Source organism: Vulpes lagopus, chromosome 13, assembly GCF_018345385.1.
Source record: "Vulpes lagopus strain Blue_001 chromosome 13, ASM1834538v1, whole genome shotgun sequence".
NCBI classification, from domain to species: Eukaryota; Metazoa; Chordata; class Mammalia; order Carnivora; family Canidae; genus Vulpes; species Vulpes lagopus.
This window is the reverse complement of record NC_054836.1, coordinates 10915230-10934851: the sequence shown is the minus strand read 5'-3', so window position 1 is coordinate 10934851 and position 19622 is coordinate 10915230. Positions and strand designations below refer to the sequence as shown.

At 60.2% G+C, this 19622-nt stretch overlaps 1 protein-coding gene across 13 annotated transcripts in view; it reads right to left on the bottom strand.

The window, feature by feature from the left end:
• Positions 1–19622, bottom strand: part of OBSCN (obscurin, cytoskeletal calmodulin and titin-interacting RhoGEF) — a 125478-nt gene that overhangs the window by 22463 nt on the left and 83393 nt on the right. For 11 of the 13 annotated variants that reach the window (XM_041727528.1, XM_041727538.1, XM_041727535.1 and 8 more), the window contains 26 exons: positions 19312–19587; positions 18727–19014; positions 18221–18610; positions 17027–17400; positions 15348–16227; positions 14365–14643; positions 9931–10009; positions 9591–9715; positions 9264–9461; positions 8760–8792; positions 8433–8531; positions 8007–8225; positions 7632–7704; positions 7351–7436; positions 6754–6870; positions 6505–6644; positions 5934–6134; positions 5741–5823; positions 5391–5564; positions 4400–4556; positions 4077–4193; positions 3838–4002; positions 3591–3749; positions 3256–3433; positions 2510–2623; positions 166–333 (listed from right to left, as the gene is read on the bottom strand). In XM_041727528.1, coding sequence (XP_041583462.1) covers positions 166–333; positions 2510–2623; positions 3256–3433; positions 3591–3749; positions 3838–4002; positions 4077–4193; positions 4400–4556; positions 5391–5564; positions 5741–5823; positions 5934–6134; positions 6505–6644; positions 6754–6870; positions 7351–7436; positions 7632–7704; positions 8007–8225; positions 8433–8531; positions 8760–8792; positions 9264–9461; positions 9591–9715; positions 9931–10009; positions 14365–14643; positions 15348–16227; positions 17027–17400; positions 18221–18610; positions 18727–19014; positions 19312–19587 — 5172 coding nt within the window. The remainder of the gene's footprint in view (positions 1–165; positions 334–2509; positions 2624–3255; positions 3434–3590; positions 3750–3837; positions 4003–4076; positions 4194–4399; positions 4557–5390; positions 5565–5740; positions 5824–5933; positions 6135–6504; positions 6645–6753; positions 6871–7350; positions 7437–7631; positions 7705–8006; positions 8226–8432; positions 8532–8759; positions 8793–9263; positions 9462–9590; positions 9716–9930; positions 10010–14364; positions 14644–15347; positions 16228–17026; positions 17401–18220; positions 18611–18726; positions 19015–19311; positions 19588–19622) is intronic. The other 2 variants (XM_041727531.1, XM_041727532.1) reach the window with 2 other exon arrangements.

Genomic DNA, 19622 nt, shown 5'->3' with positions numbered 1-19622 from the left:
GGGAAAGACATACAGAGACACCATGGTGGGGCATGACCCTACACCCACCAGCAAGTGTCCCAGGTTCCTGAGGCGGCCCACCTGCAGGCCTGCACCCCCCATGGTGCCACCTAGGTGGATGGGGGTCTGGATGCCTCATACCACAGTCTCCCTCCCCAGACTCACCTTGCACCAGGATTTTGCCCAGTGTGCTGGCATTGCCAGAGGCACTGGCCGCAAAGCACATGTACTGGCCGGAGTCCACTCCAGTCAGGTTGTCCAGAATTAGGGCACACGAGCCATCAGGGTCTTCAATGAGGATGTGGTGTGGATCCACCTCCACTGGCTTTCCATCTGGAAAGGAAGGCAGGGCCGTCATGGAAGGGACCCTGCTGGGGACAGGAGGCTGGACTGTCCGGGGCTCATGGTCCCGGGGCAGTGGGCTGGAGCACAAACCACTGGCGGGGCACCTGGCTGGCCACGCTGACCCACAGTCCTGTGTCCTTCCCCGATCTCTTGCACCTGCTGTGCCTACTGTGTGGCCTCGGAAAAGTAGCTCAGAGCTAGAGGCAAGAGCCAGGAAAGGGGACCTGACCCCACAGAGGACACACAGACCCTCAATAACCTGGCCACTGATTCCAGGACTCCCGCCCGCCCCCTACCCCTACAGACAAGCTGAGACACTGCCTGTGTCCCTCATCACCGCCCTGTCAAACACCTCAGGCCATAGCACGATTCCCTCCTGGGTGGGGCGGGGGAGGGGGTGGGGAGATGTGTTCTTTCACTGGGTAGGCCACCATCCTCCACCAATACCTGCAGCTCCATGGCTGATCGCCTTCCAGCAGCCCTGTACCTGCCCAACGAGGCTGCCGTTGAAGTCATAACAGCCCACGAGCAGCATCCTGGCTCATGTCAGGATGCTTTATGTCAGGTGACCCTGCTCTTTCCCATCTGGGGAGAGCACCAGCAGGTGTGCCCACAGCCCCACAGAAGCTCAGCCTCCCCCAAAACCTGTGTTCTCTCCTGTGGGCAGCCCCCTGCCTGCATTTAACACTGGGCCCTGAAATGTGGGGCTGGAACATGCCTCTCTCACTGCAACCACCCACCTCTCCCCAGCCCCAGGGTCTTGGTTTCTGTCTGTATCTGGCTGGCTTGTTGGTTTGTAAGTGGGGAAACACCGCAGATCCTTCACACGTTGGGGACGTGGAAGGGATGCCCTCAAGGATGCGGTATTCCAGAAGAGAAAGGAGGTAAATAAGCAGAGACCCCGTGGCCCTGTGAGAGGACCTGAGCGGGTCCCTGGGCGTTGGCAGCACACACGCTGACCACACCATGGCACCTGCTGGACAGTGAACCCCACTCCCCTTTGCTGCATGAAGACAATGGGAAACAGGGCAGGAGACTGTGTCTGGGTACTGAGAAACTGGTTCAAAGATCCCTGGACAGTGCCCTGGTTGACACACTCTCCTCTGAGCATGCCTGAGGTCAGCTGGTGCCCAGCCAATGCCAGAGCCCACACTGGGTGCCAACCCTGATGGGCAGTGGGCAGGACGGCTGGCGAGGAGCGCAAGGGACCCCCTCGGAGGGAGGTGCAGCTGCTGTGTGTGTGCAGGCCTGGCCGCGGACCCCCTCGGGGAGCTGTGGGTGACCATCAGGAGGGCTCTGGGTTCCAAGGTGGCATCCACAGTGTGGTGACAGGCTCGAGGAGGCAGCGGCGAGTGGAGGGTGTTGGGGCATTCTGACAGGTGGCCCAGCTTCCTGGGCAGCCTTGCTCGGCCCCTGAGGCCAGTGGATGCCCCGCACCTGCATCACTCATGATGTGAGCCAGGTTCCCCGCAAGCAAAGAGGGGACTGTTGCCTTGGAGCATGTCAGGGGACCTGACATGTGCCGTTGGGATGCCCTGGCTGGAACGTGTCAGGGCAGGGGTGACCTGGGACCCCCAGACTTTGTGGCTCCCATCATGCCCCGAGTCAACCTGAGAGCCTGGCACAGGGCCCACATCAGCATCCACCGTCCCCTCTCCTGGCCACCTGGCTTCCTGCCCTGAGCTGCCAAACGTCCTCCAGAGAGGTGGCTGCAAGGTATCAGCCCCTGCACCCTGTCCGCCCTATCTCTCGGGCTGGCCGCACCGCTGCCCATGTCCTGCCACTGCTCTGTCCTACAGGTTGCCACCTGTCTCCTCCCCTGGACCCCTGGATGCCAGCACCCTTGGGCAGCAAGGGCAGGTCACTCCATCTGAATCTCGGGAGCACTCCCTGAGCCTCTGTCCCCCCACCTCCACCAGCACACCGGGCTCGGCGACTAAGTTACCAGGGACTACTGGACAGGAGCCTGGGCGCTGTGCCCTGCCGTCCCCACCCCTGCCCCCGCCCCCCACCCCGCTCCACACCTCCCTCCCTGGCGGCCCAGGCCCTGCCCAGGCCCCGCCCAGATCCTCCTCCCTCCTCCCGCCATCCCCACCCCGCCCAGGCCTGATTTCCTCCCGGTTCTTGCTACAGGAACACCACTCTAGGGCCTGGGCCTGCGGACCTTTGTACCAGCTGACGATGGGCTTTGGGGTGCCCGTCACGCGGCAGGCCAGCTTCACCGTCTCACCCAGCTCAGCTGTGCAGTCCGCCAGCTCCTCCTCGAAATCTGGTGGGTCTGGGCACACATATACAGGCCCTGAGCTCTTGGGGGGTTGGGGAAGGACAGCGGGGCCCCATGTCCTTGGTACGTCCCTGGCAAGCCCTCCATCCCAGGGTGTGGTTGTTACAGACACTACCCATAACGACCTTCCCTCCAGGTGGCCCCTCCTGTCCCTAACGCTGTCTGGGCTCCTGCACTGTGGTGGGGGTGGGGGCCAGGGGTGGGGCCTGTCCTGTGCTGGGGGAGGGCTCTGTCCTGTGCTGGGTGGAGGCCCCTATCCTGTATTGGGGGCCACTGTCCTGTGCTGGGGGGCTCCTGTCCTGTACTGGGTGGAGGCCCCTATCCTGTGCTGGGTGGAGGCCCCTGTCCTGTACTGGGTGGGGGGCCCTGTCCTATACTGGGGACCCTGTCCTGTGCTGGGGGACCCTATACAGGGTGGGGGGCCCTGTCCTGTGCCTGAGACACCCCTGTCCTGTACTGGGGGGCCCATCCTGCACTGGGGGGCCCCTGTATGAATCCCGAGGCTCCCCTATGCTCAAGTCGGGGTCAGCCCCACTCCCCCGCTCAGGCTGCCAGCAGGCTGAGCTGACTGTGCCCCAGATGGAGTGTGTCCTGTGTCCCCGGGGCCAGGGGCCATGTGCACTCACGCCACACAGGCAGGGCCAGGCGCTGCTGTAGGCCACAGATCTCCTTCACCCAGGAGCTCTTGGTGATGACTGTCCGCGCCTGCAGCACGTACTTCCGCACGGAGTCCTCCCGCTCGTGCCACACCTCAAAGGCACGGTCATCACCCTCCACCTGGTCGTTGAGGTCGATGCTGCTCAGCTGTAGGGGCGGAACACAGGCTGACTGCCTGGAAGCAGGCCTCAGCCCTTGCCCTGGGGTCCTCACCTACCCGCCACCCCCCTTCCCTGCCCGCACCCCCTTGCCCTGCAGCCTCCACCGCACCCCCCTTGCCCTGGCTCCGCAGGCGCCCGCAGACCTTCATCATGTTCCGGAAGACATAGCTGAAAGTGTCGGTGCGGGAATCCCTGCGGGGCTTACAGACCAGCAGGTGGTGGCGGAACAGGAAGACGTGCCGGTGGTGGCCCTTCCAGGGCATCCGTGCGCCCGGTGCCCCCTCCCACACGATGAAGTGGCCCTGGGGGAGCACGCGGCAAGTGGTGAGCCTGGTGCCCGGCCCCCAAGGGGCCCTGCCCAGGCGACAGGCCGTGTCCTGCATCCCAGACCTGACGGATGGGCTCGCCCAGTGCCTCCAGGGTGCCTGGGTAGTTCTCCATGAGTGACAGGTGCAGCTGGTTTTCAGCGCGCTGCGGCAGGGCCGACACCACAGCGTATGCCTGCTCCAGCAGCGCACAGTTCTGCGTGTTCCTTGCCTTGTTGCGGATCAGCTCCTGGGGGACATGGCGTCAGGCCCCGGTGGTGCAGGGGAGGGTCGGGGAGGGTGGCCAAGCAATGCACCCCCTACCTTGAGCAGGGCCTGGTACTGCTGGACCCGCTCCACAGGCTGTTCCAGAAAGTGCTGCAGGGGTGGTGGGGGTGGCTGCGAGGGGTCTGCGGCCGACAGCACCTCTTCTGTATATTTCTGTGAGAACCGCAGGCCGGGGTTGGGGACACACAAGGCTCCCCAGATGACCAGTGTCACCAGAGGGGGGGTGCTGGAGGGCGGGGGCATCGGGGTACACACATGCACACACTCACTGCCCCTGTCCCCAGGCCAGCCATACCCTGACCCCACTGTGTCACCACCTGAAGGTGAGCACAGGGCTGCAGGGGCCCAGGTGGGGGTACCTTGTAGAACTCCTGCACAGCCGGGCTGACCACTGCTGACTCAGCCTGTACTCGGCCCACCAGGAATGTCAGGTACTGCTCGAAGGCTGCCTGATTCTTGATGAAGCACATGGCCACATCGTCATCTGTGTCACAGCTCTGCAGCTCCCGCTGGAAGCTGTGGTGGAGGGCAGGGTAGTCACAGGGATGGCGAGCCCTCGGGTTTGGGAGGCAACAGCCTGCTGCCCACAGCTGGGCTGCTCGGGAATGAGTATGCTGGGCTGTGGGGGCTGCAGGCGTGGGGCATGAGGGCATGCATGTCTGTGTGCATGTGTGCTGTGTAGGCAGGCAAGGAAGTTCATGTTCATGCAGCTGTGCATGAGCAAGTATGTGTGCCACACATATATATTTTAATAAGCATCCCTTTATTTGCTCATGCCATTACAAAAAACAGATTACGTTAGCAATAAAAAAAAGTGTTTTCTTCAAGTCAGAGGCAGTTGCTCCCCAAAGTGTTAAGTAAAACAGTGTACATCAGTGTTAAAATGTTAAATTTTATATTGTTTTTACCACTTTTGATCTTCTGAACAATTTTATTGAGCAAAATAAGATAAAAGATTACATACTTATTTGATGTTAGGAACGTAGATAAACACATATAAGAGTGTGCATGTGAATGCAGGCCTGCACGTAGGAGAGTGTGCCTGTCATGTGTATGGGTAAGTTTCCAGAGTGTTCTCATGTACATGTGTTGGCGGCAGGTAAGTATACTGCAGGGGCTTCCATGGGTGTTCCCATTTGTGTCCTCATACAGGAGTGTGGTGCACTGAAGAGTGAATCAAGTCAGCAAAGTTCTCTCACATATGCATGTATGTGGGCATGTGTGTACCTCTGTATGGCGTGTACCTGCACGTGTGTGCAGGCATCACTCTCAGCTGTGCACCACTCACACTGTACACGAGTGCCTGGCACATTTGTGCACCCTTGAGGACACGCCCGCCTGCCCACCCACCTGCTGTGGAAGCGGCAGATGTCCTGCACGTTGCGGAAGATGACCGCCTTCTGGCTGGCCACAGCTGTGGGCACGTGAGGGCAGCGGTCCAGGTGCTGCACGTGGTGGCTCTGCAGGAACTGCAGCTTACCCACAAAGGTCTGCTCAGAGCTCAGCAGGTCCTGGATGATGGAGCTGGGAGGGGACGGGGCGAGGGGGATCCAGGAGCATTGAAGGGGGTACTCGGCCTCCCCCTGCCACGCAGCCTGCCACCCACTGTCAAAGCAAGCCCGGTGAAGTAGGGAGAGAGCACTCCCAAGTCCACCTCACCACCACAAAGCCACTCACATCCCCGCCTGCTGGACCCTCACCTCAGCCTTGTCTTGTATTCATCCTCAGACACGGCCTCCCCCGGGAACTCGGGGGCCTCGGTGGGCCCCCACTCGGGTGACAGCTGGTGAGAAAATGGGAGTGTGGCCTAGGCTCTGGCCCCACCCTGTGGGAGTCGGGCTCCTGTCCTCACGGGGGACGATAATCCCAGGCCCCACCCCAGCCATCCAGTACCTTAAGCCGCCTGTCCAGGTAAGCAGGGGACACCCAGCCTTGCCGAGAGGGGCTGGATTTGGTGGGTTTGGTGCGCACGAGCCAGCGCAGAGGGTGGGCCGAGTCTAGCACCTCCACGTACTGGCCCTCCCGCAGTGAGAGGGCATCCTGCTCTGCCCCCAGGGGCAAGTAGTCAGCCGTGACCACGTAGATATCAAAGATCTGGAGAGATGATGCTGAGTCAGACCCCAGGGGTGCCAGCCTGGCCTATAGCCCTCCCCCAGCCCCTAAGGACCCCAGAGGGGCAGGACCAGGGCAGGTGGCCACCCAGGCTTCCCAAGGCACCCTCAGCCCCTAAGGACCCCAGAGGCTACAGGGTGCCTCGCATTAAGTGGTGGGAAAAGCCATCCTGAGATTCCATAGAGTTCCAGAACAGGCTCAACACGTCTCTCCTGATGGGAATCCCATCGGGGGGGTGGTAGTGAGGTCACACCAGAGGGCCAAGGCACAGCCTCAGGGATGCCACCCAGATGTGTGCCCTCCACCCTACCTCACACCCCCTGTGACCTGCCCACCCCTGCTGGCAGAGCACCTCGCCTCGTGAGTCTCCGTCCTCTGACTCTGAGGACGACTCCTGGACACTGGAGGAGGGGCGGGAACGGCCGTGCCAGGGGGATGCGGAAGGCGTCTTGGATTCCTCATCGCTGTCACCTCCCGGCACCTGCAGCTTGGCTAGGGGATGCAGGGCAGGTGACACCCAGGAAGGGCTCCCCCCATGAGTCCCCGGGGTGGATGGACAAGGGAAACCCCGCCCTCGTTCCACAGCCTGTGGTGCCCTCACCATGTGTGATCTTGGCCGACACAATCTCGGTGATCTGGGATGTGAGCTTCTGCAGGAACTCCTCTGTGCCCACCTCAGCCAGGGACAAGTGGCCACGGGCCTCCACTGCTGTCGGCTCTGCGGGGGGGCCACAACCTAGCTCAGCTGGACACATGCCCTGCACACATGCCCAGGAAGCCCCTCCAGGTCCCGTGCTGGGCTCAGTCAGCCAGCAGTGCCAAGGAGCACACAAATGTGAGGCCACCACTGCAAGGAGCTTTGCAGGGCCGGGCTAGGTGAAATGAGAGCTGCCTGGGTGACCCCAAAGGTCAGCAGGCAGACCCTGCTGGGGATGGGGGGCAGATCCAGGAAATAGGAGGTCCTGACAAGGGCATGCCCAGCATATGCGTCCCACACCACCCTTACCCTGCTCTCAGATGCGATCTGCGTCCAGGCCTGCTGGAGGGGAGCCCTGAGCCTAGGCCCGCAAGGCCTCCAGGGGAAGGCGAGCAGGCATTCCTAGGGGCACACAGCCTGGGGCAGCCCTTTCAGGCCTCACCCCTATCAGGGGCATGTCAGCCCCCACTCTGCAACAACATGCTCCCAACCAGCTCATACCTTTCCTCTGTCCAGCAAGGTCAGCGAATCCCACAGGTTCTGACATCTGTGTGGAAATGGCTTGGGTCCTGAAGGGGAGCGGTGTCCTGAGGAATGCCTCAGCAAAGTCCTCTTTTCACAATGGGAACACTGAGGCACAGGGTGGGCCAGGGCTGGCCCGAGCCACAGAGCCCTCGCGGGGCAGGTTTGGGCTGCAGTCTAGATGGGGTTCCCTCCCCCACAACAGCACTGTACCCCCAGGGCTGGGACGCCCTGCTCCTAGGCCTGCTCCCTGCACTCACCCCTGTAGGAAAGTAGAGATGAGGGCCTCCTTCACCCCAGCACGCTCCTCCGCCACCCTGGTCTCCTTAGGCACTGTCAGGAGAACAGGTGAGTCAACACATGTTGGCCCAAGCCCTGAGCCACTTCTGGTTGACACCTGGTCCAGGACATCTGGGGCCCCAGGGGACTTGGCTCTGGTCCCGCGGGAGCCCCAAGATTGAGTGGGGCCCAGGAAGGAAACACTAAGGGTGGCAGGGGGCTTCTAGGAGGGTCCCGGCCAGCTGAGCACAACTGGCAGAACGGGGATGGGAGCTGGCCCACCAGGGGCTGTGGCCTCCAAGTTGGGGGCTTGGTGGATGTGTCCTGAGTAGGTCCCGACCCTGGAGGGGACTCACAGCCAGAGACGTGCAGGCTGGCAGAGCAGAGGGCCTGGCCGGCAGCATTGGTAGCGATGCAAGTGTAGGTGCCCTGGTGCGGCCTGCCCACGTCCAGCAGGACCAGGCTGTGCTGCTGGGCAGAGCTGGCCACTGTGTAGCCTGGCGTGTCACGGCCAATCCACAGCACGCCGCGCTCAGCCTCCTCCCGAAGCCAGTGCACAGCTGGGGCCGGGAATCCTGCAGGCAGGCGGACAGGCCCTCTGAGGGGTGGGGGTCGCCTCTGAGCTCCCTTGGGGGGTCGTAGGTGGGGGCAGGAAGGGGCCTTCTCTGAGCCTCCCGGGGAGATGAGGGGATCCCAGGTGAGGGGCAGGGAGGTACCTGCTCTGAGCCTCCCCAGTTGGGGGGGGGGTCCCAGGTGGGGGCAAGGAGGTAGGAGCACCCTACCTTCCACCTTCACTGAGAAGGTGATGCTGGAGCCTTTCTTCACTTTTTTGGAGGTGAATCTTTCCAGGAACCGGGGTGGTACCAGCTGCTGCTGCACATCTGGAGAAACAGCAGGCAGTGGTGACCAGCACCTGGGGAGCCTACTCCCTGTTGGGGCACCCAGCCCAGCCACAGCCTCCAGGTCCCAGCCTCATCCTGCCCAGGGCTGGGTTTCCACAGCCTACACCCAGCCCTCCTCCCAGCCTGCCTCCATCTGCATCACGAGGTTGTGTCCCTCACGCGCTTTGGGGGAGCCACCCGCCCCCTCTGCCCTCCGAGTCTGCTCACCCGACGCTGGCTTCTCTTCAGGATCTTTGGGGCCTGAAAGAGGCAAGAAATGGAAATCAGGCCTATAGCAGCCAGGGTCCTCCTGCCCAGGGCCCTGCACCTGCTGGGGGTGGGGCCCACAGGGGAGCCCCACCCACTCCTTTACACACTTCCCAAGACCCAGGCCGCGCAGCCAGGGAGTTCACACTGAGGCTATGTGAACCCAGGCTGATGCCACCTACACCCCATGGCCCCGGGAGCGTGGTGTCCCTCTGGAGCCTACGCAAGGTCTCAGTGGAGGCTGGAGACAGACTAGGCAGCATAGGGGCCAGGCCCAGACTGAAAGCACCTTGCCGTCAGTGTTCAGAACTTTGGAAAACAAGGAAGCTCAGACCTCCCCTCCCACAGTGGCCCTTGGCCTCTTCCTCCGCGGGGTCTCCTGGTGCCGGCACACCTGCCTGTTGTGTCTCAGGGCCCCCCAGCCCCCCGCACGGCCTATAGCCACCACCCAGTCCCCACACCCACCCCGGACAATCAGCCGAGCGGACGAGTAGGCAGCGCCCACAGCGTTGCTGATGTAGGCCGAGTACTGGCCATCATCCTCGCAGGTGACCGACACGACCTCCAGGGTGTGCAGCGTCTTCCGGTCAGCCATGTGGATGTGCTCAGAAGCCGTCAGGGGCTGCCCATCTTTGAACCAGTACAGTCGGGGTGCCGGGTAGCCTGGGGCCACAGGAGAGTGGTCAGCACAGAGCCCTCGTCCTGGGGGCACCACCCTACAGCTCCCTGGGGCCTAGGACCACTCAGACTGCACGGTTATATCACAGCTCCTGGCCTTTCTCCCTTTCTCACCTTTCACTTTGACCTGGAACTTGGCCAGGCGTGTGCCGGGGGCCACCTGGAGATCTTTTAGCTCCTCCACCACCTGAGGCAGCTGCCCCTCCTCCGAGGTAGATTCCGTACCCTCTTGCTCCCGGCTGGTGGGGGGAACAAAGAAAGTGCAGTGAGGTGGACCAGCAAGGATCCCAGCACCTGGGGGTCAGGTCAGCCATGGTGGCTTCTGAGGGCCCTGTGTGCTGGACAGACACTGCTGGGGCCTGGATCAGAGCTCCAGCATTCAGATTCTCTTAGTGCCACCCGCTGGGGTGCCGCCACCTGCTGGGGGATAGCCCGCCTTTGTATGGTCCTCTACCTGGACAGGTAGCCCTGGGCGCTGAAGTAGGAGGAGGTCTCTGTGGCATCTGCCGCAGTTTCATAGTCTGTGCTGGTCACTGGGAAAGGAACAGTGGTCGTAGTGAGGCTTGTGTCCCACCTGCCTGGGCACAGCCCCATCCCAGGGCCAGCCACCAGCTCTCACTTCAAGGCCATCCCTGGGAGCTACAAGCATTCCTGGGGCAGACGCCATGGGGTATGTGGCTGCCAGTGGCCCTCTGCACCCAGGCTGTCACCAGCCCGTGCTTCCAGGCCTGGAGCTAACTGCAGGCCCCAACAAATTGCCAACCCTGGGTGATTCTGGGCCTCATGACAGGGGGGGCTGTGTCTTCCAGTTTTACCCACTAGGGGACCCACGCTGGAACCCAACATGCTGGCGCCTGAGCTCAGATGTGCAGCCTCCAGAACCAGGAGCAGGAACCTTCTGTTTAAGCCACATGCTCCGTGGCACCTGTTAGAGCAGCGGGACCAAGACAGCCTCCCCCATCCTGCCTCCGCCCAAAGAAGATGTCAGGAACAATGGTTGTGATCGTGGGATTTAGAATAAGAAACACACATTTGGTCTTTGTCCCAGGATCCTGGCAAGGAGTTCCTAAATCCCTTAGCATTTCCTGTGCTGAGAGCCGTAAGGTGTCTTTGTTACGTACTGAGGTGACCTTGGGCAGCCCCTCAGGATGGGGGCGAGTGGCCAGGGGACCCAACTCTGGGAGCAGAGGGTTGGATGCTTCAGTCCCACCCCCTGACCTCTGGGAAGGAAGAGGGGATCAGTCACCAATGGCCAGTGATGTAACCAATCACACCCACATCATGAGGCCCCATGAAAACCTGGGAGGTCGGACTTGGGGAGCTTGGAGTTGGTGAACACATGGAGACGTGGAAAGAGTGACCTGCCCCGGAGCTGGCCCCAGGTCACAGCCTTGGATAATAAGCTGGTAATGTCAGACATTTCTCTGAGATCTGAGCCGCTCCAGCAAGTTCAGAGACCCGAGGAGGGGCCATGGGAGCCTCTGGTCTGTAGCTGGGGGGTCAGCGGGGGCGACCCCTGGACTGTGGCTGGCGTCTGCTGTGAGGTGCCCTGTGGGGTGTGGATGGGGGCAGAGCGGAGTTAATTGTAGGACCCCCAACTGGTATCAGAGAATTTCTTGTTGACCCCTTACAGATAGGAAACAATAATGAGCCCCAGCTTCCTGCCTTGAGTCCAGGAGGAGCAACTGAGGCAGAGCTAGGTAGACCCTGAGTAGAGGAGCTGGTGTCCACAGGACAGAAGCCAGACAACAGAAAGCTGCAGAGGCAGTGAGCTCTCTCCTGGAGGATTCAGCAGAGCACTGGCTGGCACGTGCACGCAGGGACAGAGACACCTGAGGGGCCATTAAAACAGCGCAGAGGACGTCATGTTTCCAATCGGACTGGGAACTTCCCCAGTGGATGGCTTCAGGCCCTCAGCAGAGGGAGGGGATCAGCCCTAGACTGAGCCTGCTCCCCACCTAAGAGGAAGACCTTAGGCCTGCAGAGGTAAAGTATGCAGCCCCCACGAGGGCAGGCACCCAGTCAAGGACCACCAAACATGCTCGCAGGCAGGAAAACACCACCCAGTGGGTCAAAACCAAGCCAGGACGGTGCAGGTGGAACTGGCAGAGAAGGAAGTCAAAGTATTAGGACTGCATACATGTCTCCAAATCGTCAGAGACACAGAGCATGTGAAAAAGACTCAAGAAGTTGTAGAGAAGAAAAAATACAACAATGGGACGGACAGCAGGTGAGCGATGACAGGACAGTGAAGGGAAGCAAGTAGAGGTACAAACCGCAGGAAATGAAGTGCATGGCGGCAAGAATTGTAAGGGAAGTGTGTCAGCGTGTGGTAGCATCACGGCACACAGCTTCATGTGCATGTGACTGAGGTCCCCAGAAGAGGGGGAAAGTTAACACACTTGAAGAAATAACAGCCAAAAACACTTCCAAACTTGATGAGAAAACTAGAAACGCCAAATCCCAAGTGGCTCAGTGAACTGCAAGCACGAGGGAACATAAAGAAAAGCACACCCAAGAACAGCACCGTCAGAGTACTCAAGACCAGCAAAAAGAAGGAAATCCTTAAAAATAAATACCCAGAGGCCATTTTGGAGGACTTTGAGAAACTGATCCTAAAAGTCATATAAAAATGCCAGGGACTCAGATGCTCCAAACAATCGTGCACAAGAGCAAAGCTGGAGGACTCACTTGTCTCAACTTCAATACTGAGCACGAAGCTACAGGAACCAAGATGGTGTGGGGTTGGCAGAATGACAGACATACCGATAAATGGGAGAGAGGTAGGAGACCAGAAATAGACCCATGTATGTCATGGAAATCAGTGTCTGACACGAGTTCCAAGACAGTTTTATGAAGGAAAATAGTCTTTTCTACGATCGGTCCTGGAACAACTGTATTTCCACAAGAATGGATTGGGGCCTTTCACACCATACACCCAAACGAAGCCTACACACAAGAGCTAAAACCATGAAACTCTTAGAAAAAAACAGGGGTGCAGATCTTTATAACGTCGGATCGGGCAATGGTCTTGTAGACGTGACAACAAACGTACAAGCAACCAAAGAAGCAATGGAGTTCATCACAATTAGAAATTTTTGTGCATCAAGGAACAGCATCCAGAAAGTGGAAAGAAAATCCTCAGAATGGGGAAAATAATTTGAAAATCATATATCTGATAATGACCCAGTACCCAGAACATATATATGTATATAGGGCTTCTTTCTGGGATCACAGAAATGTCCTGGCACCTGATGGCAGTGACGCTTGTGCGACACAACGAATATACGTTTTCAAACGGCACATTTTTATGGCATGCAAGTGTCTAAAGCATCCCAATCCTAAGAGTAAAGGCAAGTTTTGCACAGAGAAATGAAGATACGAGTGGCGTCCTGCTTCTCAGCGGAAGCAATGCAAGCTACAAAGGTTGTCTGCGCAACAATATCTTTCAGAACCACCACAGACACACAGATGTTTTCTCCAGGCATACAAAAGGTGGAAGAACTATAGCACACCCAGGCTACGGAGAAGATGCCGAAAGGTGTCCTTCAGGCAGAAGTAAAGCAGAGCCAAAATTCACATCCCCACCGCAAAGTGAAATCCCTTCTATGTGGGCCAACATGTACAACTTTGTGTGGTTCGAGGGACCCGGCCAGCTGTTTGCAGCCGTGCTGCTAAGGGCGCGCCTGTGGCCCCGTGGCCCCTTCGCATGTGCCCAGGACCCCAGTGGGCTGCGTGTCTCAGACCCTTGGAAACACACGCAGGCCGTAGGCCCACTGAGGCAGGATGGGGGAATCCATCAGGGAGGACAATCCTGCCCACACCCCATAGATGCTTGGGTCTCCAGCTGGGACGCTGCCATGCTCGTTTCCAGAGAACATGTCCACGTGACGTTCCCGCCAGCAAGGAATGAGCGACCCCTGTCACTACACCCTGGGCACAGCGTGTTATCTCCAGTTATCATCCTCCCACCCTGCCAGGCACAGCGACGTCTCGCTGGGGTTTCGTCAGCATTTCCCTGCCGCCTAATGATGCAGACAGCTCCCACGTGCGTGTCCTCTCCTGTGAACATCTGGACATGTATTTTGCTTTGTTCTAACTGGACTTTTAATTTTTATTTATTTATTTTTTACCATTTACTGCTAAGCATTCTTTATATTTTTTTAAGATATAGCTCTTTACTGGACATGTGGTTTGTAGACACATTCTCCCATCCTGAGGTCCATCCACACAGAGAAAATTTTACCAATTTTCCCTTTTGCAGGTATTGCTTTAGTGTCAAATCTAAGAAGTTTTTTCCTGGCTGTGGCTCCTAAAGATGTCTTCTTTTTTTTTTTTTTTCCTGAAAGTATCATACTTTCATATCTTGTATTTATGGATGTAATCCATGTTGAGCTGATTTTTGTTTGAGGCCAAGGTCTAATGTTTTGTTTATAAACATCCCAACTCCTCCAGCACCATGAAATTCTATCCTGGAATCTAAAAGTCTAACCTTCCTCCACTTAGTTGCTCTTGCACTTTTCTCAAAAATAAGATGGACATACTCATGGACTCATGTGAGGCCCACCAGGAGTCACTGCGCTGGACTAAAACAGGCTTCCTGTCCCCTTGTCACTGGGGGAGACTTCTGGGGACTTAGGAACTGTGTGCTAGGAGCCAGGGACGAGACCAAATACCCACTTCTTATCTCAGCACAGCCAGTCACCCACACGTGCCTGGGGCATCTCCAAAGTCCCCAGGCCCATCCCCAGCTTAGACACCCCCCAAGGAGGTAAGGCCCCCCAGCCCCTGTGGTTCCAAATCCCGCATGACCTGACACGAGTGCTCTCTGGGTACTCCGGCCACCCCGCCCCACCGCTCCCAGCTTCTACCCTGGGGCCACACTCACGGTCTACACGGAGCTCTGCCTTGGTGGAGGACACACCCACACTGTTCTCAGCCATGCAGCGGTAGACGCCCATGTCTGCGGGCACCACGGCCGTAATGATGAGCTGGTGGCCGCCCTGCTGGTCCTCACTGATCATGTAGTGGTCATCCTCCTCCAGCATCCTGCCGTCCTTGAACCAGCACACGGTGGGCACAGGCTGGCCTGTCACCACACAGTCGAAGCTCACGGGATACCCATCCAGTACCTCTTGATTCTGCAGCTCAGTCAGGAACACCGGGGCTAGGATGGATAGATGGGTGTACAGGGGTTCGGCCCCGGGCTTTTCCCCCAGCCACCCCAGCTGCCGGCCCCTCAGTCTGCATCATCTGCACAGCGTGCTCAAGTGAGAGTGCTGGCGGGCTCCCGGGTGGAACAGGACTGTGCCTCCGCCAGCCTCCCCCCATTCTCTGGGAGAATCTTTGCCTTGCCAGCCTGTGTCTCAGGCCACTGAGACGCTAGAGGAATAGAAGCCAGGAGACAGCAGGAGGGGGAGCTGAGGGCAGACAAAGGCTGTGTGGGCTGGGGATCCAGGGGTTGCAAGCATGAGGACGGCCCCAAATTACACGGAGTTTTCCAGACATGACGCCATGGGTTACATGTTACATCACACCCCTCACAGCTCCCAGGGAGTCACAAGCAAAGAGTTAAAGGCTTCAGTTGCTGGAGCAGATAGATGATGGGGGCATGGAACCCCTTCTTTTAGAATACTTGTATTCCAAACACTCACGGAGCAAAAAACACAAGCTGTGGAAAGCCAGGGTTCCTCTACCCACTTCACAGAGCAGGACCCCGAGGCCCGCAGAGGCTGGCTCATGACAGGTAGAGCGAGGACGAACAGCGAGCTCTGTCTACCCATAAATTCAGGGCTCTTCCAGCTCAGGAGTCCCCTGGGCCAGCCCCGTGCCCCTCTGTCCTGTCCCACCCCAGGCCACAAGCAGACTCACCAGCCTCGGAGGTCAGCGTGGGGAGCGCGGGGAGCGCCCTCTCCCGGGGTGCCGCAGGGGCAGGAGCCACTTTGCTGATGCGCATCTCCACCCCCCGGGGCCCCTGCTCTGACAAGCTGATGTCCACCCCGATGCCCATGGTGCCAAACATCTCCCGGAAGCACGCGGCAGCTCGCTGGGACTCAGCGAGTGACTCGAAGCGGATGTAGACGAAGCGCTCATCTTCATGGTAGGTCTGCCAGTCCCCGGGCTCCTGGGGCTCCGCGGGGCCCTCATCTGCACTGACGAAGATCTCTTCATCTGAAACCTCGGCGGGGCTCTTGGTGCGGAAGAGGCGGTGCAACCGCCGGGCTGCCCGGCGGAAGGCGTCATCCAGCTCACCCCCCGAGGAGCTCTCCGCCTCACTCTCTGTCCCGCTGACCACCACACACGCGCTGTGGGCCACATGGCCGAACTTGCTGCTCACCTGGCAGGTGTAGCGGCCGGCATCAGCACGGCCCAGGCCCGTGACCAGCAGAGAACAGGTGCCGTCCCTAAGCTGGTCGATGTGGTGGTGCCGGCCGTCAGTCAGCTCCACACCATCCTTCAGCCAGCAGGCACGCACGTCCGCCTTGCTGGACACCACACACTCCAGACGCAGGACATCCCCCACCTGGACCTCGGTGTCCCTGAATGTGCGGGAGAACGCAGGTCCCTCCTGCTGCTTCATCTCCTTGCGGACCTTGTAGCCCTTAAAGGCAGCCTGGATCTTCACGGCTGCTTTGTCCATGGATGGGTCACTCAGGTCCTCAGCACTCAGGTCTGCTGGTGCAGAGCGAGCTGCAGCTGGCTGCTCCTGATGCTTCTGTGGCCTCCCAGATGAGACTGTGGGAACCCCGACCTGTGCACACACGGAAGGTTTGGAAACTGAGGCCTGTGACAGGGCCAGGATGGGGCAGGAATGTATGGAGCGGAGCAGGAAGCAAAGCCCAGGTCTGCTGCCCCAACTCCACGTGGAGCCACTTCCTGCCCACCCAACAACTGGTCAACCATCGCATGCCTCAGGGCTCCTACTGCCACTGAGAGGCAACTCCACCTTCCCTGAGTCACTCTAAGTGGTAACCCAGACAGAGTGACAGGTTGTGAGGGACACCACAGAGAAACCAGTTCCAGCTCGTAGCAGCCAGGTGGATGGGTAAGAGGTGGGCAGATAGGTGAGTGCTGGATGGGTAGATGGGTGAGGGGTGGATGGATGAGGGGTGGGTGGGTAGGTGAGATGGTAAGTGGGTGGGTGAATGGTGGGTGCATCATTGAGATAGGTGGTAGATAGTTGGATGGTGGTTGGGTACATGAGAGAGTGAATGGTGGAAGGATGGGTGGGCAGTGGATGGATAAACAGATGATGGATGGATGGATGGATGGATGGATGGATGGATGGATGGAGAGGTAGTGAGTGAATGGTGGAGGGATGGGTGCTGGATGATGTAAGGATGGGTGGATGGATGGGTGGTGGCTGGGCGATGTGTGAATGGACAACAGGTGTATGGACAACGGCTGGCAGATGGGTAGTGAGCGGATAGGTGGCTGTATAAGCTGGCGTCAAATGGACAGATGATGGAACAACGCAGGGTGGCTGGTGGAAGACTGGTAGAGACCTAAGACGTCCAGGCTGCTCCCTGCAGGCCACACAGGGCACTCACCTTGCTGGCTGGGGGTGAGGTGCTGGGCCTTCCAGCCTTCTTGAGGTAGGTAACCAGGGAAGGAGTGCCTGCCCGGGACTCATCATCAGAGCTGGTGTGCGAGAGGTCAGCCTCCCCAGTGCGTGCCAGCTCGTCTGCCGTGGAGTAGTCCTCGGACAGGTCAGGGGCCGCTTCCTCTGCCTCCTGCCGCAGGCGCTGCACGTGCCCGTCCTCCTCGGGCAGCTCACTGATGGAGTCCAGCGTGGGCTCACGGCTCATGCGGCGCTTCCTTGCCAGGGCTTCCCACAGCAGGTGCAGGTCACCCTCTTGGGCCGCCTCAGGGGGCAGGCTGGGCTGCACAGGGGCCTCATCCCTGGATCCTGGGGTCAGCTCCACTGAGGAGGACATACCGCTGGTCAGCAGGGTGGGCACACAGCCTTGATCCTGGGCCGGCCTTGGCTGCTGACTGCGCTGCCTGCCTGGGCCGCCAAGAGCTCTGAAGGCCCACTGTGCACAAGGATTTAGGGGTTCTGGACTGGCCCTGGGCCCCAGCTCCCCTGGGGAGGCCAGACCTCAACCTACCTCAGGCTCCTGCACAGGGGGAGTGGGCCCAAGCAGAAGGCCAGAGGCAGTGCAGGTGCAGGGGGGCTCATGGTGTGAAGGGGCTCATATTGTGGGGGGTTCATAGTGTTAGGGGGGCTCAGAGCACAGGAGGTGGGGGCATGAGTTCAGGGGAGTGTGGTTCAGAGTGGGGGGCCCATAGTGTGGTGGTGCTCAGAGCATAGAGGTGGGGTCAGAGCATGGGGTTGGGGAGTCAGAGTGAGGGACTCAGAAGGTAGGGGGAGGGAGGCTCAGAGTGCAGGTGAGGGGACGCAGAGCATGGGAGGTGTGGGGTGCAGGGCATGAGGGGGAGGCTCAGAAGGCTGGTGGAGGGACGCAGAGCATTGGGGGTGTGGGATGCAGGGCATAGGGCGGAGGCCCACAGGGCAGGGTTGGCCAGGGTCCTGTGGGGGAGCAGTGTGAGCTGAGCTGCCAGCCTTCTGAGGAAGCTGAGCCACAGGACTCTGTGCATCTCCCCCACCAGGCCTCAGTTTGGCAGGAGTCTGGCTCCTTAAGAGGACCCCCTGACTGTCTCCAGGGAGCTAATGAGGATGAAGGCCCAGCTCATTCCCACATCCCATGCCCTCCCACCCCCACTGGGTCCCCAGGACGCACCCTGGAAGGAGGCAGTGGCTGCAGAGGAGGTGGGGTCCCAGGCAGGGCTGCAGCAGTACTCCCCCTGGTCCTCCGCCGAGAAGCCCCGGATGACCAGCGTATGTCGCTGACCCCGGCAGAGAACCTGGACGCGCCCGCCAGGTTGGATGAGCTCCGTCCCCTTCAGCCAGACAACTTCACCCGCCTCGGCCACCTCGCACTCCAGACACAGGTCCTCGCCGGCACCCACCTGCCGGGTTTCTGGAGCAGGGAGCATGGGAGCCAGGGGTGCAGGAACTGGGTGCGCAAGAGCCCGGGTCTCTGGAGCTGGGGGCACTAGGGTGGGGGGTGCCGGAGCCCAGGTCTCTGGAGCTGGGGGCGTGGGAGCTGGGGACGCTGGAGCGGAGGGCTCTGCGGGCAAAACCACCACTTCAGCAGACATGCCCCGAGGCTCCTCAGCCTGGGAAGACCAGGAGTGCTCTGGGCAGACTTCACCCTCAATAGCCACAGGGCGCACAGCGACTCACCTAGCCTCACTGTCTGGGGCAGGTGCACTGGCTCCCCAGCCCCCACTGGGCCCACTGCTGCTACGCGGAAGCGGTAGGTCTCCCCAGGGGCCAGGCCGTCCACGATGCACTCAGGCCCGGGCACCAGCTCGTGGCACAGCCGCCACTCGCCCGTGGTGGCCGCCTTCATCTCCACCCGATAGCCGCACAGCCCACCACCACCATCGCTTGCCGGCGCCACCCATGACAGCGTCACAGAGCGGCCAGTTTGCGCCACCACCTCAGCGTCCTCTGGGGGGTCCGGGAGGCCTGCAGGGAGGAGGGCTGGTCAGTGGAGGCTCCCATCAGTGCCCGCGGGTGCCCAGCCTGCCTGCCTGGGGTCTGATCCCAGGGTGGGGAGTGGGTGCCGGGTGGTCCACCCCCACAGGCTGGTGAGCCGCTGTGCTTGGGGTCCAGACCCTCTGAGACAGCAAAGGCCGCGCTGCGCTCGGGAACCAGGGAGACCGTGTGCCCCAGCCCACCAGGACGGCCCCTCTGGGACCAGAACAGCTGAGCACCCAACCCACACACACTCCCGCCCGCGCAGCAGTCTCCAGAGCCACCCACTCAGCACGGTGAGCCGCGCGGAGGCCACGGCGTCGTGGGCGGCGAAGGTGACCTCGCCAGCGTGGTGTGGCTGGGCACCACGCAGCAGCAAGGCGTGGTGGCTGCCATCTGCAGTGACCGTCCAGTCAGGGTCGTCCGGCCGCACGGCGGCCCCATTGATGTACCAGGTAGCCTCGCCCACCGGCACCGCCTCGCTCAGCGCGCAGGTGAAGTGGGCCCGCCCGCCAACTCGTACGGACGCGTCCCGTGGCGACTCCAGCACGTCCAGGCGCCAGCCTGTGGGGCGGGTCTGCGGTGAGCGCGCGTCCAGG